General features: G+C 32.2%; 4 protein-coding genes across 8 annotated transcripts; 1 reads left to right on the top strand and 3 right to left on the bottom strand.

Annotated features, from left to right (window-relative positions):
* Positions 1 to 4,936: 4,936 nt before the first annotated feature.
* LOC145041798 (putative serine/threonine-protein kinase PBL19) lies at positions 4,937 to 8,204 on the top strand. 2 transcript variants are annotated; one of them, XM_078989981.1, is made up of 5 exons: positions 4,937 to 5,046; positions 5,518 to 5,998; positions 7,043 to 7,303; positions 7,399 to 7,521; positions 7,591 to 8,204. In XM_078989981.1, exons 2-5 carry the CDS (start codon positions 5,633 to 5,635, stop codon positions 8,137 to 8,139), a joined length of 1,299 nt encoding a protein of 432 aa, XP_078846107.1. In that variant the 5' UTR covers positions 4,937 to 5,046; positions 5,518 to 5,632; the 3' UTR covers positions 8,140 to 8,204. The 2 variants fall into 2 exon arrangements, with proteins under 2 accessions (XP_078846107.1, XP_078846108.1); XM_078989982.1 differs by having other exon boundaries at positions 4,950 to 5,046; positions 5,604 to 5,998.
* On the bottom strand, positions 6,836 to 11,325 carry LOC145041797 (uncharacterized). The gene is made up of 3 exons (XM_078989980.1): positions 8,413 to 11,325; positions 8,239 to 8,304; positions 6,836 to 7,279 (listed from the first exon to the last, which is right to left on the bottom strand). The coding sequence occupies exon 1, from the start codon at positions 11,205 to 11,207 to the stop codon at positions 8,517 to 8,519; it is 2,691 nt and encodes an 896-aa protein (XP_078846106.1). The 5' UTR covers positions 11,208 to 11,325; the 3' UTR covers positions 6,836 to 7,279; positions 8,239 to 8,304; positions 8,413 to 8,516.
* A 332-nt stretch (positions 11,326 to 11,657) lies between these two features.
* On the bottom strand, positions 11,658 to 16,052 carry LOC145041796 (Vacuolar sorting protein 39). Of its 4 annotated transcripts, XM_078989979.1 has the most exons (13): positions 15,774 to 15,911; positions 14,509 to 15,493; positions 14,229 to 14,425; positions 13,971 to 14,112; positions 13,611 to 13,883; positions 13,371 to 13,492; positions 13,013 to 13,292; positions 12,822 to 12,877; positions 12,676 to 12,744; positions 12,450 to 12,561; positions 12,278 to 12,367; positions 12,004 to 12,174; positions 11,658 to 11,919 (listed from the first exon to the last, which is right to left on the bottom strand). In XM_078989979.1, exons 2-13 carry the CDS (start codon positions 15,235 to 15,237, stop codon positions 11,827 to 11,829), a joined length of 2,334 nt encoding a protein of 777 aa, XP_078846105.1. In that variant the 5' UTR covers positions 15,238 to 15,493; positions 15,774 to 15,911; the 3' UTR covers positions 11,658 to 11,826. The 4 variants fall into 4 exon arrangements, with proteins under 4 accessions (XP_078846105.1, XP_078846104.1, XP_078846101.1 ...); XM_078989978.1 differs by having other exon boundaries at positions 14,509 to 16,052; XM_078989975.1 differs by lacking the exon at positions 11,658 to 11,919 and having other exon boundaries at positions 12,075 to 12,189; positions 14,509 to 16,039.
* Positions 16,053 to 23,695: 7,643 nt separating this feature from the next.
* LOC145041795 (FCS-Like Zinc finger 3-like) lies at positions 23,696 to 25,015 on the bottom strand. Its single transcript, XM_078989974.1, has 2 exons — positions 24,802 to 25,015; positions 23,696 to 24,187 (listed from the first exon to the last, which is right to left on the bottom strand). The coding sequence occupies exons 1-2, from the start codon at positions 24,909 to 24,911 to the stop codon at positions 24,010 to 24,012; spliced, it is 288 nt and encodes a 95-aa protein (XP_078846100.1). The 5' UTR covers positions 24,912 to 25,015; the 3' UTR covers positions 23,696 to 24,009.
* Between the last annotated feature and the right edge of the window lie 222 nt (positions 25,016 to 25,237).

Raw genomic sequence — 25,237 nt, 5'->3', positions numbered from 1 at the left:
ATTTAAGAATTTACGGTGTTACATAGTTGATGAAAATATATTTAGTGATAACGTAATTTATTAATCCGAATAAATGTAAATTTAACAAAATTCAACCAAGTACTACTTCTAATATAGAAAATTAGAACATTAGTAGGAAAATCTCTATAAAGTTGTTACATTTTGACTTCATATTCAATTAATTTTCTCTCTCTCTCTCTCTCTCTCTATATATATATATATATATATATATATATATATATATATATATATATATATATATATATATATAGAGAGAGAGAGAGAGAGAGAAAGAGAAAGAAACAAAGAAAGAGAGATAAAAAGAAAGAAGTTGGATCGGATGAAGACTCAAAAATTGATTAGAACTGCAAAATAAATCTTTATTGTAGGATTGAAAAAAATAAATGGTTGAAAATTAATTTTATTATCGTCAAAATATCGCAAGATTAAATGACAATTTAATAATTAATTACTAGATATTGGTAATTTCTAAAATAAGTTAAAAGTTTATGGGGTTTAAAGGGAAATAAAAAAAAAATGAGGAAAAAAGGAAAATCTACCTATATACGATAGCACGTGTGCTTCACCCTTCCAATCTCACTCTCCCCCACTCTCAGCGCCATGTCTCAGCCCCTCAGTGTAGGGTATTTTTTTTTCATTCATTTGGTTTTTTTGGATATAAATTTTTGACAAAATTGCAAAAATGGTCCCTGTGGTATGCATTTTTTTGGGGTTTTGGTCCAAACCACGAGTTTTTTGGGTTGGTGGTCCTTTTAACCATGTTTGCTTGTGATTTTGGTCCCTCGAAAAACTAAAAAGACTAAAATGCCCTTTATGATATATTTTTTATATTTTTTCTATTTAATTTAAAAGAAAAAGAAAATAAATAACTAATTTGGCCCACATTTTTCTCTCTCTCCTCTCTCCTCTCTCTCTCTCTCTCTCTCTCTCTCTCTCCTTATCATTCCTTCATTCATCGGGTAGAAGACATTCCTTCATTCCTTCCCATTTTTTTCACCACCAGCCAAGGAAGAGGTTGTCGGCCACCGGAGGTGCCTTTTCCTTCCTCTTTTGGCCGAGCAACGCTACCCAAACACCCCTACATATCGTCATTCTATCCTAACAGATCCAAAAACACCACCTTGATTGGAGACTGCTTTGCTCCTCCTCCCCTTCGTGTGTTAGTGCCGAAGCAAATGAACCATGGAGGGCTCGCCATAGATCGATTGCCCATCCGTTCCTTGTGATTTCTCAACCATCACCGGAGCTTCCCGTTAGCTGCCTTCGTTCCTTTCTTCTCGATCTGTCGAATCTCGTCATCTGGAGCTTTGGGGGAAATACACTTACGTTCTCAATCGGCTTCAGGTAACATTTTATTTTATCCCCGATGATCGGATTTTGTGTTGGATCGAATTTTTGAGTTTATTGTTGTGTGATTGGTTTAGGGTATACTGGAGTTGGCGTTCTCTAAACCACGGGCAACGATGAACCCATGTTTCCATATGCAATTTCCGACTTCCTATTAGTAGCGATACCACAGGGACCGTATTTGGTTGATGTTTGTTCTACGTATTCCAATCAACAACCTTTGCTTCAATCTAAGGATGAGTTTCTTTCTTTTTCTTAGTTTGGTGGCTTAATTTCGGATTATGAAGGTTGACGCCCCTTAATTTAGGATGGTATAGTTTGGGTATTAGATGGTATTTAATTACTTTCATTTAGGTTGCATCGAGATTGTCTCCGGCAGTCGAGTGGGGTTGGGATGGTTGGTTCCTATAGTAATCAGGAGGCGACCTTGTTGCCCTGTTTCTCTTCTGCTGGTAACGAACGTGAAGGAGAAGGGGGAGGGAAAGGAGGTGGTTTGGTGGTCGTAGGTTGCTCCAATAGTCGAGTGAGGTTGGGATGGTTGTTTCCGGTGGGGAGAAGGTGGTGGCACAGGGGTGGTGTAGTTGTGGGATTTACAGTGGCGTTTAGTGGCCGACGGGAGGCTAGCAGGTGGTATGGTAGCTGGCTCTAGATCACCAGAGAGAGAGAGAGAGAGAGAGAGAGGAGTGGACCCACTTTTATATTTATTAATAATAACAATTTTAAAAAGTAAAAGAAAAATGAAAACTAAATTCATTAAGGGTATAATAGTCATTTTAGTTTTGACAGGGACCAAAACTGCAAACAAACTAGCTCAAAAGAACCACCAACCCAAAAAACTCGTGGTTTGGACCAAAACCCCAAAAAAATGCATACCACAGGGACCATTTTTGCAATTTTGTCTAAATTTTTTTACTTTGAAAAGAAATCTGAAAAAACCAAAGTTGTTAAAATTTAACTTTTTTCAAAATGAACACAATTACAAACATATATATATATATATATATATATATATATATATATATATATATATATATATATATATATATATATATATATATATATATATATATATATATATATATATATATATATATATATATTATAAAAGCGTCAAAAAAAATTCTCCAAAAATCATAAAAATTTAAGAGATACTTTTACTCAATATACTAATGATTTTGTAAAAATATTTTTAAAAAAAATAAGTTTTTTAAGTATTTACTTTTAATTTTAAGAAATATTAGTTTTTTTTTAATATATTGAACATAATATGATTCAAAATATTTATGATTAAAAAAAGCTTTTGATTCAACGGATCCTTAATTTGTTATGATCAAAAAATATTTACACTCAATATTTTATAATCATTAATTATATCTTTTATAATTGAAAATATATATATATATATATATATATATATATATATATATATATATATCCATGATTTTTTTTAGACAAAAGTTATATTTAATTGAATATATTGTTGAACCAAAATCATATAATTCAAAAATGATTTAATTGAAAATACTATGATCCAAAATAATTTGATTCACAATTTTATGATCCAAAAATAATATGATTTAAAAAAAAAGTATGAACGGAAAATATTATGATAATTAATAATCTTCTTATTTAAAATTTTATAATTCTTAAACATTAAAAACTCGAACTAATATTTTGTTTAAAAAATAAAAAAATAAAAACAAAAATAAAGAAAAACCCTAATATCTTCAAGTATGTAGTAAAGATATTAAAAAGAGAAAAAAAAAAACAAAAAAAATGAAATATATATATATATATATATATATATATATATATATATATATATATATATATATATATATATATATATATATCAAATACCGGCTCGTTAATTGAATTGTCCCAAATTAAATAATTTAACCGGTATTCAGAACTTAATCAGAAAAAAAAATAATACGAATTTGAAATCAAGGATATATAAAAGACTCCCAAATATTTAATCTAATTTATCTATTTTTTAATATGTGTATACTTGTTGGTTAGGCATGTTTGTACGAATAATAGCAAAATCATTTTGAGTATATATATTTTATTAAAAAAATAAAGATATCAAAATTTATATTTTTTTCATTGACATTTATATTGATATTTAATTTATTTAAAGTTTAAAAAAATCAATTCGTTGACATTCAAATGTGGTTAGCACTGTTTTTCTAGATGACATTAAAGTGTGGTTAACACTGTTTTTCTAGATGAAAAAAAAAAAACTATTCAATATCTTCTACTAACAAACCTTAAAAAATATTATAAACATATAATGAACCGTGATTTTTTTATTTCCGCTTGCTATACTATAACATGCCATTTTAGTTTTTACGTATTGTCAATGGCAATCCAAGTGTTTTCTTCCTAGTTCGTTGTTAAGGGGCATATACATGTCATAAAAATATATAAAAATAGTTATAAAGAATAGTTGTAGCAAAAGTTGTAAATTTTTTATTAAAAAGGTATATAAAAGTTCATAAAAAGTCTTTAATTTTTTTAAGAAAGGTTGTAAATAAAGTAAATTTGCAAAAAATAAATAAATAAATAACTAGTTTTGCGACGAATTTGTGAAAAAAGAGTTTAAACCATGTTTGTAACAACTTTAAAGTTTTGACTAAATTCGTAATAAAAATTAAAACATAGAATAAAAATGTAAAATTGACATTGGCATGCCTATTCATATCACGTAGAAAAAAAATGTCCCTTGCTTTTTGGTAACATTTTTTTAGGTTGTTGGTCACTTGAAACACTGAAATAGTTTGTTTCACAAAACATTATTAACCTTTTATATGTGAATTTGAACAGCTAATTCACATTTAAATGACCATTACATCCGATTTTTGTAACAACTCCCATGCATTAACATGTGAATTTAAATGGGTATTTGAATAGTGAAAAAAAAAAAAAGTAGTTGTTTATTGCTAATTGTTTATTCTCACCACAATAAGAAGAGTTGAAGTGTTTGGATAGGAAACTTAAAAAATCAGCTTATTGTAGTAGGAATAAGTTAAATAAACTAATTTTAATAAGTAATGGAGGGAATGGTTATTGCTTATTGTGGTAGGAATAATCTAAATAAGCTAATCCAAACATTTTTTAAAAAACTATTTGTTCCCATCACAATAAGCTAATAAGCTAAAAACATATTTATCCAAACACCCCTAAATAAATTCACTTTTATTAATCGTAGTAAATTTATTTGTAAATGAATTAGCTTCCATTAGAATTATATATAATAGATGCATATGTGGATTTGAACCAAATTTTCGAAGAAAAAAAATAATTTTTATATATAGACAATGATGTCTAAAAAAATATTATAATTGGTTAATGGTCCGATGTCGCGAAATTAGAGAAATCTCCATTCGTTTCATAAAATTATAAGGACCATTTTCTCAATTTACTTTTATTATTTTACGTGAAGTGATTCTACCATCACAAGCATCCAAAAAGGAGGGAGTAAAAAAAAAGGTGAACGCTACAAAAATCTTTCTTGGAGATAAAGAAAAATATTTTATATATATGTTGAAATCTTGGATTTGGTTGGACATTTATTACATATTCAAGTTGTTGAACCAACCACCAAAGCAAAGTGAAGCTCTGAAAACTCTCGTTGATTCAATCTTTATCTATTTCGTTCCAATTCCATTCAAGGTACTCTCTCTCTCTCTCTCTCTCTCTCTCCATTGGGGGTTCTTGTTTCTTGTCGTTACTACTTGGGTCATTTTCTCTAGTTATTTTTGTATTAATTCTTGTCTCAAAATCTCTCTTCATCGCTTCAAAATTATACGTTTCTTGTGTATATCCAACCTATATTTCGATTTTGTAAATAAAATTTGTCACCTTTCATTGAAGTATGCATCTATATATCTCGTGACTTTTGATCAAAGATAACGTCTCTCTCTGGGTTTTCTTGTTCTTCTCAAATCTTGTGTGATGTTGCCACTTTGAATTTTGAAATTGCGAATTAAACCTTGTCAACTTTGATTGAAACCTCTTGTGGGTTTTGCTTGGTTTTCTTTGTTTTTACCTAATCTTGAATCTTTATGAAAAAACATTAGAGAAAGTTGTCGACTTTTCTCGAAAACCTGCCATTTTAACCATTTCCGCATCTTAAATTTGCAGATTTGTTATCCATAGCCATTCGTTAGCTATATTTAAACCAAAAGAACAACAATTCGAACTTAATTTTCAAAACACTTTTGGTGTAGTGTATGCACAAAAAGCTTTCAAGAACAAGATGAAATGTTTCCACTATTTCAAAGATAAAACCCGAAGCAGAAGTCAAAGATCAGCACCTATACTAAAAGCGGAAACCAATTTAAGCCTATCAGAGGACGTGTCATCATGTAAGGATCGAGTCACAAAATCCTCAGGATCCACAAATTCGCCACGTGGCATCATTGAATTATACGAGGAAAAAGCTGAGAAGTTGAGGGTTTTTACGTATCCGGAACTTAGACATGCGACTAACGACTTCACGAGGTTAAGAAAGATTGGGGAAGGTGGATTTGGATGTGTTTATAAAGGAACAATCAAGCCTATTGATGCCAAAGGTGATCCCATTGTGGTTGCTGTTAAAAAACTCAACCAAGATGGTTTTCAGGTATACTTTAATTTATTAACCTTCCCCAAAGAAAGCCCAATGGCTTTACGGTTAGGGAATTCATAATCATGTGTATTTTTATTTGTCTTATAATTTCCTTCTATTATATATTTATTTATATTTTCTAATTTTTATACTATTTATATATGTCTCATTAAACTTTGAAATTTTATTTAAATCTAAAATAAATAAAACTTCAAACCTACAATATAATAAAAAGTAAAATCATTAACATATGTTTTTGAACCATAATCAGATTACTTGTTTTATTATCGTTGTTTTCGTTGTTGATCATGCCTCAACTAGCTTATTTTGTAAGTTTTATGGAGTTTTTTTTATAAGACAATTGTCTCAATATATCATTTATTAATTTTAAAAAGAAACAAAACAAAACAAAACAATACTCAATCTCCAAGCTATATTTTCATCGTCAAATATAACCTAGAATTCATCATCTGTGTTTTTTCTAAGTTTTTATTTTTAACTTAGATTTTGAGAAAGCTCTCTTATTGTTATTGTGGTTGAGGGAAAGTGAGAAAATTCCTAATTTTACAAGCTCTTGTACTTGGTTTTTTTTTATATTCAGCCAATTGTAGGTATAGCCCAATTATACAAAAAAAAAAATACAATTTATGAGTCACATAAATATATAATGAAAAAGCTCTTTTTTGTATGTATTAATACGTTTTTGGGTAAGTTACGTTACAATAACATATAGCATCAAAAAGTTTTGAAGTGGTTGCTCTTTATATAGAAGTAGCAATTTTAACCAGTTTCTTATAAATACCAATTTGATTTGTCATTGATACTGACATATAACTATAGTTGGAAGCCATAAAAACGTGAAATAGTAATCGATCTAATTAATGATTGTGATTTGTGCATTGATCCAACCCACATGTCTCATGATTCATGCATGTACTGTGCATTGATAATTGTACTGTGTAATGAATCTGTACTATTTTTTCCTTTTCACACACTGTGCATTACAAGATGTACATTACGAATGATTAAAAGTACATTCCTTCTTCATCTGCGATACAGGGACACAAACAATGGGTAGCTGAAGTACAATTTCTTGGTGTAGTTGACCACCCGAATTTGGTCAAACTAATCGGATACTGCGCCATGGATGGTGAACGAGGGATCCAACGCCTGTTGGTTTATGAGTTCATGCCGAATAAAAGCTTAGAAGATCATCTCTTCAGAAAATCTCATGATCCTCTTCCATGGCAAAGAAGATTACAAATTATGCTTGGAGCAGCACAAGGACTTGCTTATCTGCATGAAGAATTAGAAGCTCAGGTTTTTTATTTTATTTTCTTTCTCCAAATAAAAATTATAAATACACATATTTTATATCGTTTTTTTTTTTTTTTTTAACTTTGTAAATGTTTCAGGTGATATTTCGTGATTTTAAGACGTCCAATATTTTATTAGATGAGGATTTCAACCCGAAGCTCTCAGATTTCGGGCTTGCTAGAGAAGGCCCAACTGAGGGTAACACACATGTCTCAACCGCTGTGAGTACACTATGTCAATAGGACAAAAATTGGGCTTCTATAAATAACTCACGCGTAATGATTTTTTAGGTTATGGGTACACATGGTTATGCAGCTCCAGACTACATTGAAACGGGTCATCTAACAGCAAAAAGTGATGTGTGGAGCTTCGGGATTGTTCTATACGAGATCCTAACAGGAAGGCGTTCATTAGAAAGAAGCCGACCAAAAGAAGACCAGAAACTGATAGATTTTGTAAGACGATATCCAATCGATAGTAAAAAGTTTGGGATAATCATAGACCCACGCCTTGAAGCTCGATACTCCCTCACAGATGCTAGAAAAATTGCGAAGTTAGCAGATAGTTGTTTGCTGAAGAGTGCAAAAGATCGACCTAAAATGAGTCAAGTGGTGGAGTCTTTGAAGCAGATTTTGGATGTTTCAACTGAAGGAAGCCCATCAAATAAAAGTTATGAGGTTGGTGATGATGAACCAGGGGAGTTGACTGAAAAGTCAAAGACGGGGGAAGTCTCGGATTCATCCAAGAGGAGATTGGCTCAGTTGGCTAAGCTGAGTGAACATGTTGGGGGAGTTAGTAAGAAAGGGTTTATGATAATGCATAGAGCTAAAGTGTCTTAAAACACATATCATGGTTACTTTCTTGCATAATATATAATAATGTTTAGAGATTTTTTTCTTTTTCATTTTGAGCATCAGTGGAAAGAGTAGTAATCAAACCTTTATGAAATTTGCTAAATCACTTCAATTTTGACCTGTATGTCTGACTCATCTCCTCAATCACCCCTGCAAATTTTAGATCAAAATCACATAATAAGAAAAGCAGATTCTATAATAAAATATAATAACAAAGCGTCTCATTTTTTCTAAATATTTAAATATGTTTCAAGATACCTAATATCAAGATCTCTCTGAAGCTGAGCAGATCATCAAACTCGAATTTTGATGAACAATTTCATCACTTGTTTATAAACATAATCTTTCTCTTTGATTCCCATTCACTTGTTAACTTCCAACATTGGTTGTTCAACATTACAAGACCTACCAGATCCACTTTTGATCATTCTTCTAGAACTATAAAACTTATTTCTACACAAATAGTCATAAGTAAGGTGCATAAAAAAATCAATAAAAAACCCTTTTTCAGATATATAAACAGCATCTTCTTCTACACCCTGATGACCTCTTTCTTTAACATCCAAATCAGCTCTTTCCAAAATCTTACAAGTCACTTTATCAAATTCAAGACACAATTCCTTCAAATCCTCCCCCCACTTCAAAGCCATTTGTGGCAACCCTTGCTTACGCAAATGTGACAACAACAAATTTGTTGTCACAATATTGGGAACAAAAGCCATTTTCAGCAGTTTTGCAATCAAGATCATAGCATCATTATGTCTATCACTGCAAACAGCATTCAGCATTGTGTTATAAGTGATTGTATTTGGAACAATTCCAGATGAAAGAAGTTGATTCAGCACCAATACAGCTTTTTTCATTTTTCGAGTAACGAAAAACCCGTGGATCCGAATGTTGTAAGTGGTTATATCCGGGTCCCACCCACTGGTGTACATTTTGTATACAAGATTATCTGCAGTATCCATGTCAAACGCCTTGCAGTATCCACTTAACAAAGTGTTGTAAGTAACAATATCGGGTACTAAATTAAACCGATGCATGTCTGTATAAGTGTCACTAGCATACTTCATCCTACCCTGTTTACAATACCCGTTGATAAGAATATTGTTAGTGAAAATATCAGGAATAAGATCCATTTGTCTCATCTCTTTTTTCAACTTTAACGCCTCGTTTAATCTCCCAACATTACAAAATCCAGCAATTAAAGAATTGTAAGTGTAATTATTTGGGAAAACCCCTTTGTTTTTCATTTGTAAGAACACATTATACGCCTCTTCAACAAGACCAGATTTAGATAATCCATCAATGTAAGCAGAAAATGCAACAGTATCTGGGGATATACTTTTACTTTTCATAAATGCCCATAATCTTTGAGCACCCATCAGATCCCCAATCTTGAAGTACCCATCTATAATTACAGTGAATGCCACTTTATTGACTGGAAACTGATTCTGTATCATATAATGCATAAGCTCCTTGGCTTCTAGAAGTTTTCCATTTCTTGATAAACACATGAGCAAGGAATTACATGTGGAAGATGAGGGGGTTAAACCATATTTCATCATCATATGGTATGCATCGAATGCCTTTGTTTCTAATCCTTTTTTGCTATAAGCACAGATAATAGAATTGAAAGCAATTACTGATAGGGGTAAACCCTTTTTGAGCATGTCTTCTAGATGTTTAGTGGCTTCATCTGTTCTTCCTTCTGAACACAATATTGCTACTGTTACATCTGGCCATGAGTAATCTGAAAGTGGGCCACACATGGATCGATTCAGATAACTTATTGAGTCATCTAAATTTTCGACTCTTTCATATTTATGGTATCCTGAAACCAATATGTTATATGTCACACCATCTGCTTTGATATGATTGTTCTTCATATCCTCAAAAAGATCAGTTGCCTTATCAATTTCTCTAGCTTTCACAAAACCATCCATTAATGCATTGTAAACAATAGTATTTGGAGATACACCGTTTTCTTGCATTTCATCAAATATGTCTCTTGCTTCCTTAATTTTTCCCTCTTTGCTCAAGGCATTGATGATTGTACTGAAAGTGGCAGTGTTTGGAGTACAACCCGTTTTGACCATTAAGTCAACCCAACTCCAAGCTTCTGATGTTCTTCCATGGATGCAGTATGCATTGATCAAAATGTTATATGTATAAACATCTGGTTCACATTGAAACTTATTCATTAAGTGTAACAAGCTCTCTCCAGTTTGAATTTGACCTTTCCTACAGAACCCATGGATCATTACATTGAATGCGATGTTTGAAGGAAGAGGCCCTTTTCTGATCATATCTCTGAATAACTTCCAAACACTTCCGTAATCACCTATTCTAAGTAACAATTTAAAGAGAATTGAAAGTGCTGACAAACATGGTTGCATTCCTAATCGTCTCATTATTCTTAAAATCTGTAATGCATGTGAGTCCATTTCAGCATTCGTGAAAGCGCGCATAAGTGAATCAAGAACTGAAAAATCTGATTCGTAACCAAAATGTCCTCTCCACATAAATTCCATCAAATCCTGACCTCTAGAGACTCCAATTCTTCTTATCATCCATGATAACACATCCTGTGCTATAATCCTGAAACCATGGCTAGCCAAAACATGGCATGCAACGCAGCAAGACTTAACTAATCTATCCGACTCCTCCCTGAACACGAATTTGAAAAATGCAAACGCGCCATGTCTGTTTTCAAACTGTGTCATGATCTTTACTAACAAAAAGGGGCGAAAATCACGAGAAAACTTCTTCAAGACAAAACCTTGCTTCCTTTTTATCAGTTTCCCCAACCCTAATACGATTCTACGCCTCTCATTCGGACTTATAATAGCGCCTTCACTATTTAAATTCTTTAAAGGTGAGAAATCATCAAGATAATCACATTTACGATTGGAAGATGATGAGGTATTGAAGCAGTGTGAGCATTGAAAAATTGGGGATTTTGGGAGTAGAGCGAAGGCAGTATTAGATAATAGAGAGTTACACACCTTAATGAGAATGATTCGAGATCGACCACTCACAGTAGCAGACATCCGGCGATCTGCCGGAAGGCTATTTTTTTAATGAGCTGCGCCGTCACCGGAGGCCCAAGTCTTGCACGAGAGAGAAGCAGAGCTACTGCGCCCTTGTAGCAGAGTGGCGGAATGATAGAGAAGAACTAAATTTTCAAACATACCTCTACACTTAGAGATTTAACCAATTTGAACCTCGTACGTTACGAGTTTGACAATTAAGGATAGATTACAATTTCATCGTATCCTAGAAAGATAGATATAGATTGCAATTTACCCCTCGTTTTATTTTATTATTATCGGTTATCAATGAGTATTTGAACTTTCAAGTATTTGCTAGACAAGAACATAAAAATAATCATTACAAAAACTAAAAAGACATGTCTTACAAAGTAAAACAAATTGGAAAATCGTTGTTATCGACAATCAAACTTTGTATAAATTATAATCGACAAAAACACCAAACAATCATTTGCAATCGTACTCCTCTCTAACAAAATCTCTTAAAAAAAACACGAAATCATCCATTCATTTACATGATTACATCGAAGGCTTTACATATCTTTGATAACAACATACAAAAATTGGGCTCTTACATCAGTGTAAAACTAAATAACATCATGTATCTAATAATTAATCATCAATCAGTAACAAGCCACCCGGGTTTAAACACCGGATCATTTGTAAAATCCCGACCTGTTACAGATGTCGACTCACCCTGCCGTCTGAAGCACTACAGACAATAAAAGTAAAACATTAAGTCCGGGTCAACAATGTGGTCAAACTTTTTGAGTTTATGAGAAGAAAGAATACACACCTTGTAGCAAACAATGGTGTCATCTGGATACATTGCAAATAACTTTGTTCCAAGTCTTGCATGACAAGAATCACATAAACTTTCATCATTAATTTGTACATGTCGTGATCTTTCCTCCAATCTTGCTAAATTTGCATCAAGCCCAACAGCTCGTGACATATTATGAAGAATCTAACAAGTTGAAAACTTTGCACAAGTTATAAATATATATATTTTCCAATTTGAAAAGCAGTTATCTTTTTCAAGAAAGATGGGCAATTTGCAAAGAACCTACTTGTCCTTGATAATGATGATGAAGACGAGCTCTTAGCATTCTTAATATTGTATCCGAAGCAAGCTGTAAGGGCATATTTGGGGATAATCTCTGCAAATTTAAACCTACAACTTTTGAGACCTTTTGGTAAGATTTATAGTAACTTTTTTACTTTTTACTTTTGTTTTAATACCTCAAGAACTTGCAGAGGATCAAGAGATTCTCCATGATTATGGAGAAGCCTAACAGCAGCTTTGAACATGGGTTTCTTCCCATCTGTTGGGTTTAGATAAATATCAAGCAACCTGAAATCATAAATCCAGAAAAAAATATAAAAATGAAAGTTTTCCAACATGTATGTGTGTGTGTGTGTGAGAGAGAGAGAGAGAGAGAGAGAGAGAGAGAGAGAAGGGACCAACTGCATATAAGCATCTGGTCTTCCAATTTCAGCACAATAGTGTTCAGCAGCATCATTGTCCTCCAATTTTCTGAACATTTTTTATTATATAAATTGTGAGCTTAAGAAATTGTGAAAAAAGTTATAAAGTTTGTGAAAAAAACTTACACAGCTAGGATCTGGAGCACCAATGTTTCTTGCCCTAGTTTTCGATAAAGAATAGCCTGCAAAAAAGAACAAGAAAACATATTTTCAAAACCATGTCCATGTCCATGATACAAACTTTCTACCACATAAACTGAAACAATTCCTTTTTGAATAACTTTTTAATCTTAGTATTACACACCGTTATAACAGACCTTTTCTAACCATAATTCTGATTCTTGTATCAAATCAAGAACTTCTTCAGGGTCATACAGATCTGAAGACTGTAAGAAGAATTGCAGTCTCTCTCTCACAGGATTTTGGAATATGGATTGCTTTTCAGGCTCCAAACCACTAATCTGCTTTGAGGTTCCAGCTTCAGATGAAATTTCTGTTTCATAACTTTCAAGTGCTGATTTGGTGAGTAAAAGAGCATATGATGTATGAAACTGAGGATCATCAGAGTCTTGTTCTTCAATCAACCATTGCAGATATCTGAAAATTTGTAAGCAACATCAAAAAAGATCATAACCAACAATATTTTACAGATTCAAAAGCAGAAAATCTCATTACCTTTGAAGAATTTCAGTCTTTTTCGTGTCAATTGCAGCAATTACATCACTTGGTGGAAGCTGATGACTCCTTTTTTCAGATGTCAATACTCGAACAGCAAGCACCTGGTTAATATCTGCAATCTAATTTATAAAAAAAAAAAAAAAAAAAAAAAAAAAAAAAAAAAAAGGTTTCCATGAGCAAGAAAAATGTAAACTTTAATTCAAAAAGAAAAGAGGGAGTGATTGTTTAAAAGCATACCCATCCAAGATGTTGCAGAATGAGATCTTTATCAGATAATTCTTCAAGAATCCTTGAAGCTTCAGTTGCTGCAGTCTCTTTACCAGATATAATGTTTACACCTTCCCCGCTTGTTTCATTTATCCGTGTTTGGTCCTTCCAAAATCCGGATGAATAGTTTCTTGCCAATATTCTCCAAATGGCAAGAGCCTTAGAACTCATCCCTTTGCTTTCACAAAGAAAAGCAAGTGTCCTTAAATGCCCTGACTCATTCAGTAAAGTTTCCAACTCTTCCTGCATTGCCCATTAAAACTATTTAGTTTAATTACATTTTTATTAATTATCTTTCCTCAATTGTGAATAAAATAATTAAAACCATACCACTATGCACCAGTTTTCAGAAGAAGCAAGACTCTCCATTTCATCAACTAAATTCAGAGCTCTATAAAGATACATTAATAACGTGTCAACTCCCTCCTTCACAGATGATGTCAGCTCTTTCTCACGTGAAGCCTTTAAGTACCTATAAAGTTAAAGAAAAGGGTAAAATAAGAACAATTGAAATTGTTGGTCTGAATTTGTTGTAATGAATAAATTTCTTGAAACAAATAAGTTACTAACAGTCAAGAGTATATAAACCTGATTAAGTTTTTTATAGCAGAGTCCATTAAATCGTCTCTATTTGGAGGATTCAAAAGGAAATCATCATCTACAGCTGTCTCCAAACCTGCTTTTTTAAGAAAAATAGCTCTTTGAATAGCTATCAATCCATTGTCAATAACAGTTTCCAAAGGGGCAGGTGGAGGGTGTAAACCCCAATAACGATTCCTAGGTACCTGAAAAACAACTTTAATTTCAGTAATATTATTTTTTATCAATGAAAATATATCAATTATTAATTAAATATATGTAAGCATACCAGCAATGACCAACGATTTGGATCTGGCATGATGAATGGAAAGATCTCAGAAGGCTGCATGGTTTCTGATAAAAGAAAGTGGTCAACTGCTTCTTCAAAATGCAAGTCAAACATTAACAAGAATCCCACTTGAGCATGAACAAATGACATTGCTTCCTTTGTTATTTCACCATCATCATGAAGCTCCTCAACCAAAGAAATAGCCTCCTTGAAATCCTTCTTTCTCAAAAAAACCTTAATTTGTTCTTCAGAGGGTACTTTCAAGTAGCAAATTACCTTTGATGATGTTGCTACAACCACCACCTTGCCAGTTTCATCTTCATCATCTGCTATGACACGTTGACCAGTTCCTTCTACTGAAAACACAATCTTCTGAACACATTTCCCTGTTTTTTTAAGATACAACTCCATTTTTCCATTGTGAAGAGAAATGACACTTGTGCCCATCTCCCCTATACCATCTGGAGATCCATGAAAGACCAAACTTCCACCCACTGGTTGACCTTGAGAGTCAATAATAATCCCAACATTGTCAACAAGCATAAGAACTTTATACTCTTTTTTTAAAACCTTAAGACATGGTGTACTCATGTCTGGCAATGAAAAGATCAAACCACATTGACCTGTAACACATGAACACAGATAATAACCACTTGAACTACCCACAACAATGGAATCATCAATCCAGACCATCTCTTTAACTAAATCAACACATTGAATCTCTTTCATGGTCACAAGAGTACCTGCAACACTATCATAACTCTCATTACTCCTACCAACAAGCCCCACTAAAATCAGTTTCTTCCCAACAGCAGCAGCAAAAACACAGTTATCATCAATAGGTAAATCATTCACAACACCACCGTTTAACCTCCCACCACCACCACCACCTAACCTCTGCAAGAAACTCGAGCCACCACTTGCATCTGCTCCACCTCCCACGGTTAACTTTGTGAAACCCTCATTTCCTTTACTCCTCAACCTCCTAGCAACAAAACTAACATCTTTCAGAGCACCGATCTTTTTCACAGGTTTAACTAATTCTAAATCAACAAAATGTATAAACCCGTCGGAAACAACTAAAATCTTCTCAATTTCACCAAATACATGTATTGATTCTACTGCACAGTCGCTTATCGACATATGCCGCACAAATTTAATTTGATCATCGTTATCTCTGTTCTCGTTGTTACTACTACTCTCTTGGTTATGACTATTACTAGAATTGGAACTGGGATGATGAAGAGAGAGTAGGAGGAGTTTACCGGAGACAGTGCCGACGTATATTAGGGTTTTGGAAGGAGATGTGGAAAAAAGAGCTAGAGATCGAATTGATGAGGACGATGCGTTGAATTGTGCAAAAGGTTCCAGGATCGTGCGAGATTTCAACAGGGGTTTAGCCATGGGAGATGAGGTTTTGGGTTTAAAGCTTCGAAATTTCCGCCATAATATAATGTAGAGCAAGATGAAGAAGACGATGGACTGACGATGAGTAGTAGCGATGCGATTCGGTTTAACGACTACTACTCTACGAGCGTAGAAAATCGCACATTGACTCCAAAATTCCCGATTTACTTTTAAAGTACTACAAATCTACAATGATCTCTAACAGTAATGAAATAAAATTCCTCATTTACCCAAAAAAAAAATGTTTTTTTTACAATCCTCTTAGAAAAACTCAACATATTTTCGTAAAAGTCTTTAAAAAAAAACTACTATATTATTTATTTGTACGTTTAAAATGTATCATTTAAGGTAGGGATAAGCATATGAACAGGGAAACCGGTCGGAACCAGTCTCGGTACCGGAATCGGAACCCGATGGAATCGGTTGGTCCGGGACCGATACTATAATTCGTCAATTTTTGGAATCGGGCCCCGGTAAGAACCGGTCGTTGGAACCAGGTACGGTAAGAACCAGACCGGATAACTCACTCAAAATTTGAAAGTTGCATAACTCACTCAATTTAACTTTTTTTTTTACCTGAGTTTTTTTCCTACATGTAGATTATGATTTATAGTTAAGTTTAGACTATAAAAACGCTTGATTTCATTAAAAATTGAATGAGTTACAAGCCCCGCAAGGAAGGGTGTCAAATCAGAATTTTTTTTTTTTATGTTTTAGCAATTAAATGTAATCTGACTATGTTGTTCAAATGTGCATAACTCATTCAATTTAACTTGTTTTGACTTGAATCTTTTTCTTACATGTATATTAGGTTTTGTAGTTAAGTTTAGACTATAAAAACGCTTGATTTGATTAAAAATTAAATGAGTGACAAACCCAACAACGAAGGGTGTCAAATCAGAATTTTTTTATGTTACAACAACTGAACCTAATCTGACTTTGTTGTTCAAATGTGCATAACTCATTCAATTTATGTTTTTTTTACCCGAATCTTTTTCCTACACGTAGTTTAGGTTTTGTAGTTAAGTTTAGATTATAAAAACGTTTGATTTGGTTAAAAATTGAATAGGTTACAAGCCCTGCAAGAAAGCGTGTCAAATCAGACCGGTCCAAAATTCGAAAACCCAACAAAAATCGGATCCGGAATTAGAACCGGTAAAACCGTCGGGCCGGTTCGGTTCTTGATTTTGGCCGAAGCCGGTTCCCAGGTCGGGCCGGTTCGGTCTGTTTGCTCATGCCTAATTTAAGGCATTGAGTTTGGTAAATTTTAAATAGCCGTAAATGATAGACAATTGATTTTCAACGTTTTAATTGTTATAATTCATTAGATTAAAAAATTTCAAAAAATATAAGGGTTTAAATGCACTAAAAAATATATAATTTTTTTTAATCATTTCATAAAAATAAATTAGGTTTTTCTTATATCAAAAAACCTTAATTAAGAATTTCATAAAATATAAGGCTTTTAGTGTACTAAAAAATTATATAGTGGTTTTTTTAAGCATTTAATGAAAATACGTTAGGTTTTTCGGAGGTTTTCCCATTAAGAATTTCAGAAAATATAAGGCTTTTAGTATACTAAAAAATTATATAGTGATTTTTGTAAGCATTTGATGAATGTACGTTAGGTTTTTCCCCTATAACATTAACCTTTTATCCTATTTTTTATTTTCTACGCTTTTGACAATCAATAATGGCCCATTTTATTTATGTGCTAGTCTGGTAGATCACATGAAGTAACGTGACACTACTTCCATTTCTTAAGGTTAATTACAATTAAAGTTTCAATATTTGACGATAATAACTTACATGTTTTTTTCAATTTAAAACAGTGAATCTTTACTTTTGACCATTTTAAGATGTTACATGTTAATATTTGTTGATAGATGTCTTGGTTTTGCTTATGTATGTAACATATTCTAACGTAATTCTCATCTTAAAATAAACATTTTACAAAATGCTTAGATATTCTCTCATGGTTGTACCTATTTGATATGTATAAAACTTTCATAAATAACTCAAATCACCTCAAATCATATGAAGTTGTTCATGGTTGCTCTCGGCATTTTGACGTAATACACATTCTAAAATAATCATTATAAGGCATAATAATGGCATTTACATATGGTTGTACCAGCTATCGCAAATAACTTAACTCTACTCGAATATGGACGGGTGTTTGTATAAGCTTATTTTTGGGACTTAAGTTTATGAGTATGAGCTTAAGATCTTATAAGATAAAAAAATGTTTGAATTAGCTTATGACTTATTAGCTAATAAGCTTTTTAAAAGTAGTGTTTGGATTCGTTTATTTTTATAAAATGACTAAAAATAAGAATAATGTAATGTTGGGAAAATAAAATTTCTTTAGGGTTGAGGGTAAATATTTAAATATAGACAAATAACCCATTCATTTGAAAAAAAAAAAAGATGTTTTCACTTGGCTTATGAAAATTGCTTATTTTTAGACAAAATAAACTCATAAACTTAAGCTAATAAGCTAACCCAAACAGTGATATTTCATAAGCCCAAAAATATAAGCAAAAAATCTAAAAGGCCTGAAAAATAAACTAAAACAAAAACCCCGAAGTAACTCATTTGTTCTATAATCAACTTCCTAAAGTGATCATTCTAACATTTGTCAAAATAATAAAAACATTATCATCCTAACAACAAATCAATATATGAAATATTCCAAAATGGACTCCTTAGTATTCTTAAATATAAAGCCATAAAGTATAAATAAGTTTAGTTACCTAATATTAAATAAAATCTATAATCGTTTCTTAATTAACATTATACAACCAATTGACTTAATCAACTTTTTTCTTGAAAAAATAATTACTAAAATCTTTAAAACTTGATCAATATGTCCATACAAGCTTCATATTAAGCAAATGGCATTAATTGAAAGTGTTCCATCACTACAATGCTACATTGCAACATCTCTTAAGTTTTATTAACATTAATACACATAAAAAACGGTAGCGGAATAGTCTACAAATTTATCTAAGTGTACATGCACCAAAATCTAGTTTTTACTAGTTATAACAACGTGTTTATAAAACTACAAGAAAGAACATAGTAACATCTTGGCTTCTTGCTTTAAATCTTGTGATTGTCAGTTGTTGTAGTGGATGAAGAATCAAAAGTAGAACAACTTTAATGAAGTCGGACCCACAACTCCAAAAACAAAAAGGAAGAACCCTGTAATAAAGTTTAGTCAAAATTCTCTAACCTTAGGATAGAGGTTAGAAATCTTATATAGATAAGAGAGAGAGAGAGAGAGAGAGAGAGAGAGAGAGAGAGAGAGAGAAGAAAGAAAGAGAGACAAAATGGACTATTTTTAGAGTGAATAACAACTCCATCATTTGATCCATAATAATCTATTTATAGCTAGCTGATGAAATACTAAAGGATACAACCTCTTTAGGGTTTATCATTATCTTATTTGAAAGTTGTTGCACATGCAGTCAATGACGAGTTTTATAGGTTATAAATCTATGCATGAGGCGGAAAAAATACTTAACTCTTAATTTCACATGCAACCTATTTAGATCTATGTTTTCTCTATTAATAGCAATAAACTATGAACATCAAGAACCCTAGCGAACCCTATGTAACTTAGAAAATACAAGAGAGTTAAAGTTTACATACCTTTTGATTATTATAGCAAATAACCAATTCAAATCCTTCTTCAAAAGTCTTGAAAATCCAACACCATAAATCTAATGTCTCTAATGGTTTCTACCTAAGCCCTAATAATAAGAATACTTGACGAAAGAGGAAAGGAAAATGAAAATTCGTTCTTCAACCTTCTAGTTAGTGAGGACCACGAAAATAATGAGCTAATGGGTCATATTTATAGCTAGAGGATCACAAGGATAAACCTTAATTTGAGTTTTAAAATAATTTAGTTTTAATCTATTCAAATCATTATCCTTATCAGCAATTAGGAATATTTTAGAAACCCTAAAAAGGTTCCAAGAAATCGTCCAATCCTAGAAACAATCTAGAATTATATCTATTGTTCAACTATTAAACAATTACAATTCAGCGATTACACTTTTAATTAATTCTAATTTATCCCAAAATTAATTTTAATTAATTTTTGATTAATTATTAATTAAAAAATACTATTTCTAATTAAATATTAATCACATAATATATTAACAAACAATTTATTGCTATTGATTAATCATATAATCGATCAATAAAATAAATCTACATCTCTCTCCAAAAGTTATTCTACACCATTACTAGTTCTGAGGGAAACCAAAAATGATTATACTTCAATTTGCAGCTTTATACCAATTTAGTTATGATCTTATATATCTTAATCCAACAGTCAAAAACGTCCATTATCAATGCTCTGGGAACTTCTGGAATATTCAAATTAACCTCTTGAATTAATTAATATTCAAGCACTTTAATTAATTAAAACAATTTACTTATAATTAGATTATTAATTTCTTAATAAATTAACAACTTATTCTTTCCACTTCCTTAATGTTATTTGGGTCATAAAACCAACCTAAAAGGATATTGTTATTATTAGAAATATTATCAAAACAATTAATGACCCTTGACACCATTTCCAACAACCTTCACTTGCAAAATTCTGCAAGTGTATACATATTGTTATCTCGATTTAAAATTAAAAGATGTTGGTGTTCTATTACTTATCTTTATGGACATGTCTTGTACAAAATAAAAAAAACTTTTACTTAAAAACTTGTTCTTATCGAGGGTTTATGGTTGAGTAATTAAGGTACAATATTTGTTCGCTTTGATAATACATCAATCGATGGAATGGTAACATGTAACCTATTAAAAAGGGTCAAAACCAATGTTCACCTGTCTTTTTTGTTTTTATTAAAAAAAATGTTAGGACATACTCGCAAAATAGCCAAAATATTAGACTTTTTACCAAATAAATGTATGTTTTACGCAGTTGACATAAGACTCATAGTAATGTCAAAAGGTATAAGGTCTATTTAGTATGAAAGAATCAAGTTAGAAATAAGGATAAAAGATTGTTTGTTAGCCTTTTAATTGAAAATTTAAGAGGCAATGTCTAGATTTATAAGATTGAGTATGCTTGGTAGGAAAAAAAAACTTTTTAATTCTCAAAAACCTTCTTAAAGTTTCAGACGTAATATTACATCAACGTGAGATCATATTCACTACATTTTCACTAACACACCACTAACCATTAAAAATAGTTACCACTCCATATTATTCCATATTATCAAACCAATTAAACCCAAAAAAATCGCTCTATATTACCAAAACCAATAGCAATCAAGAAATAAAGTTTAAATATCATTTTTTTCTTAACTCGGTAAAATTACCACAATTAAACCAAAAAACCAAAAACTTACTCCAAAATTGCTACGTAGGCAAATTAAACCAAGTTTTACCTAAAAGAAAACTAGTCCACTAAAAACATGCATAGCCCACTTAAATTTAGATAAGCCCAACATTTTAATTGCGTGCTCTATTTCCTATTTTCATTATCTTTTGCCACCCAAGACCCACCTGTTTTCTTCCTCTTTCTCGTTTGCATCCGATGTGGATTTAGGGGTCCAAGGTGCCAACAGCACCCCTTACTTTTCCGGTCATAGTGAAAAAATTTTAAAAATTTAAATTTTTTTTATTTTTTCTACTATCGTGTTATTCCTAACTTTTATGTGCAACCCCTATTAAGAAATCTTGTGTTCACCCCTTTTTACAACCACCCTTTATTGTTGTAATTCTTTTTCCGGTGAGCTTCCTTCAAGAACAACAACCATTTTTCTGACCGTTTGAAGAAACAAATCCCATTGGTCGTGATAACCTGTAGAGCCGTCTGCTCCACGCCACAACCACCCACCCTTGGGGCGGTGTTAACTCGTGGAAATGTCCGCCAGCTCAACTCTTCACGCGGGAGCATCTCTCCTTGCCGGAAGGAATAAGAACATCTTTCATAAGATATATAGATAAATATATAGAGATATAAAAATAGATATAAATATAGATTGATATAATCACTATGAAAAGTCAAGGTTCAAAAAACGTTCTAAATCATGTTATATCAAGTTTCATGAAAATTTGTAATTAACTTATGTTTTCTATTGAAACATGGTGATTGTCACCGGTTTGAAAAGAAAACTATGAAAACATATTGGAGTTGCGAGATTTTTGCTAACTAATCTTAAATAAAAAAATAAATAATAAATAAATAACCAAACTGGCAATAGCAAATCCTTCTCGCTCTTCTAGGGTCTTAACAACCAATCGACATGCTATATGTCGATTACAATATCCCTCATCAACCCCGATTACTTTGCTATGGCCTATGTATGGCCTACGCTTGCTGGTTTCTCAAATGTCAATCCTATGTTTCATTCTATAATTTTGATTTCAGTGATTTGTGTACGTGGTGTTTTCTGTTTATTTGTAGATTGATTTTGTAATAATATGGTAAGTGAAGAATTTGTTACATTTCGAGAGGCAGATATATCAAGTGTCCAATGAGTTTGATCGGTTTGTCTTGGTTAAGGGACAATGTTTGAACCAAGTTACTTAGGTACTTAATGGGACAATAATGTTTGTCGTCCTCTCTCCATATCTAAAAGTAAAGTATTAATATGCTACATAATGTAAACTGTTTAAAATTCACAATGATTTTGAGTTTAGGATTGATTGCATTTGGTTATGGCAGGAGGAGAACTTCCACGTTTACAGAGCACACAAATTCCAGGAAAACTTGGACTTTTGGGAAAGCTACATATCTTTTCTTTTGGTAAATTTCATGTTGAAATCTCTTGAATTTTTTGACTTTAGAAATAAGACAACCTTCAACAAGATTCAAGTTTTTTGAAGGTATACTTTGTAAAAACAGTATTACATACTTCAAAAAAAAGTTACAGTACGTTCTGATTTGATTTTTTTGAAGATTCAAGTTTTTTGAAGGTATACTTCGTGATTTGGTTATGCAGATGAGGTTCATAAATCTTAAATTATTCATATGAAGAACTTAGAACGGTTGTGGGATAGGTGTGTTAAAGAAGTAAGTTCTCATTTTTTATCTTTCAAAAGCTTAAAAAAGATGAAGAGTAAAAAATCATAATGGTAGTAATATACGTTTTAGATGTAATAAATAATTTTGAAGTTAAAAAACTAAAACAACTTAGGATGTGTTGTGACCATATCAAATTTCTTGATTTTTCTGATTTTATTTATATTAACCCCATGCAGGATTTCTGCTTGGTTTTTGGATGATGTAGATTTTTGCTAGTATTAAGAAAAAATGAAAGTCTAATTCTGTAATAAACAAACTGACAAAAATATTTTACATACTTTTTCCATGTGATCATTTATGGGGTTATGCTTATATAAGCGCAACCCCCATATAGGTATCGTTCAAAGTCCATTTTTAGAAGGATCAAAATTTTTTGTAGAAATTATTAATATTTAAAAGAAAAGATACTACAATTAACTATCTTTCAATTTCAATTATTTTGAGTTATTATGAAAAACTTGATGACTATTTTAAAGCCCTATTAAAATATGTTTGGCCCAATAGTTTAGTAAATGTTTTGTAACTTGGGTGCTAAGTGCTAACACACTTTATTCCCTTTTGGTTGCCCCTTGTTAAAATAAAAGGCTTAAAGAAGTAAACAGCACAAACCTAAAATATAAGGTAAAAAAGAAAGCAAACACATAAGAAGGGTTTAAACGTTTATCATAATATAATTGCAGAATTAAAAAACTCAAAATTTACCACATGGTTAAGTGGGGTAATTCTCATTTTTATAAAAAAAACCCAAGACATGATGGCTTAAAAAAAACAAAAACATCGCAGAAATTTAAAAATAAAAGAGAAAAGGGCAAAATTTGTCTCTAAGGGTATCTTTGTCTTTTCTCTTCGTCATCACCAACCATCATCATCATCATCATCATCATATGAGTCTTGACAAATGACAACACCCATCAGGCCACCATCACTTCTATACAAAACCAAGCCAACCCTTACTCATCCCCTCCCCTCATATTTTCTTGATCAGAAAGGGGGTAATTATGTAATTTACATAATATTTTGTAAATTGATTAATTTGAAGCAACAAGGGTTCCAGTTTGCACAGTTGCAGATTTCTTGGAATTCTCTGTTGATTTCTTGGATGATGATGATGATGATGAAGAAACCTTCTTCCATCTCCTCTCTCTTGCCTCATCATTCTCAATCTGTTCTTGTCTACACTCTTGGCTACAGAATGGAGTGTTCCCTCTGTGTCAAATTACAAAAATACCCATCAGAATATGTAACCAAAACAGCAAAACTAACATACTACAACCACCCCATATGCATATAAAATACAACTCTATATGCCTCTTTAGACATGTTGACTTCATCTCAAAATTAATTTTATATGGTACCACTCTTTATGTATAAAGTACAACCCTCCTATGCATATGTTTTTTTTTTCAAAAGAGTTGAATCTTTATGTTGGTTTCGTTCATTGGGTTGAAAACTTTAGAAGTTCTTTTGTGTCCTGATACAATGAATCTTTTCCCATGTAGGAATTTACGGAAATACCCTTTCACAAATCTCAAAACAAATCGACATCGTACAACAGAGTATGCAACCTTCTTCAAGACTACAACTCTTTATGCATAAAGCACAACCCTTTATGCACATGCCGTGTTTTCCCAGAAGCATACGAATCTCCTAAAAGATTCCATGACAGAATTTCCATGGCACATCTGGTTCTTTCCTTGATGATCTTTATAAAAAGATTGCATCACTACGTTGATTGATTCGATCAATAGTTATTTTGTCAAAGGTAGAAGTCTATGATGCAGATATTGGGAAAGAAAAAAGAATTGATTTTAATTTTATACCTGTACATGAATATGTCACTGTTATGACCCAGCGGCTTGGAGCAAAGAGTACAAGCTTCAAGAAAATGAGGCTCTTCGTACCCGGCGTAAGATAGCGCAGCGGACTTCATTGTGTGTATAAACTAAACGAAGACGTTGGCGATCGCTAAGATGAGCGAGGGGTGTGTAGGTTAAAGATCAAGGGACTGTGGGAAGGAATTCTTGCTGTAGAGAAGTGATCATTTATAGAGTTTATAGAGGAGAGGTGCTAGGGATCGGGTGTGAGATGGAGCAGGGGTCATACGTGGTTCTTAGTTTATAGATTAATGACACGTGTTGGTGAGATTGGGGTTCTTCTTGATTCTAGAGTGGTCCGTGATGCAGGAGATTAATACAGTTTTTTCAAACCACTTTCCTTTTCCAAAATTCAAGGGGCCTGAATCCAGTGGCATAGCCT

Source organism: Lactuca saligna, chromosome 4, assembly GCF_052625555.1.
Source record: "Lactuca saligna cultivar CGN05327 chromosome 4, ASM5262555v1, whole genome shotgun sequence".
In the NCBI taxonomy this organism is placed as follows: Eukaryota; Viridiplantae; Streptophyta; class Magnoliopsida; order Asterales; family Asteraceae; genus Lactuca; species Lactuca saligna.
This window is presented reverse-complemented; position numbering and strand designations above follow the sequence as displayed.

Coding starts and splice junctions, on each gene's coding strand:
- LOC145041798 (XM_078989981.1), top strand. CDS start 5,633: ATGAAATGTTTCCACTATTTCAAAGATAAAACCCGAAGCAGAAGTCAA. Junction 5,999..7,042: donor TCAACCAAGATGGTTTTCAG/GTATACTTTAAT, acceptor TCTGCGATACAG/GGACACAAACAATGGGTAGC. Junction 7,522..7,590: donor ACACACATGTCTCAACCGCT/GTGAGTACACTA, acceptor ATGATTTTTTAG/GTTATGGGTACACATGGTTA.
- LOC145041797 (XM_078989980.1), bottom strand. CDS start 11,207: ATGTCTGCTACTGTGAGTGGTCGATCTCGAATCATTCTCATTAAGGTG.
- LOC145041796 (XM_078989978.1), bottom strand. CDS start 15,912: ATGGCTAAACCCCTGTTGAAATCTCGCACGATCCTGGAACCTTTTGCA. Junction 13,493..13,610: donor TTCTGCAACATCTTGGATGG/GTATGCTTTTAA, acceptor TTTATAAATTAG/ATTGCAGATATTAACCAGGT. Junction 12,562..12,675: donor AGACCAGATGCTTATATGCA/GTTGGTCCCTTC, acceptor TTATGATTTCAG/GTTGCTTGATATTTATCTAA.
- LOC145041795 (XM_078989974.1), bottom strand. CDS start 24,911: ATGAAGTCCGCTGCGCTATCTTACGCCGGGTACGAAGAGCCTCATTTT. Junction 24,188..24,801: donor AGTGACATATTCATGTACAG/GTATAAAATTAA, acceptor AATTTGACACAG/AGGGAACACTCCATTCTGTA.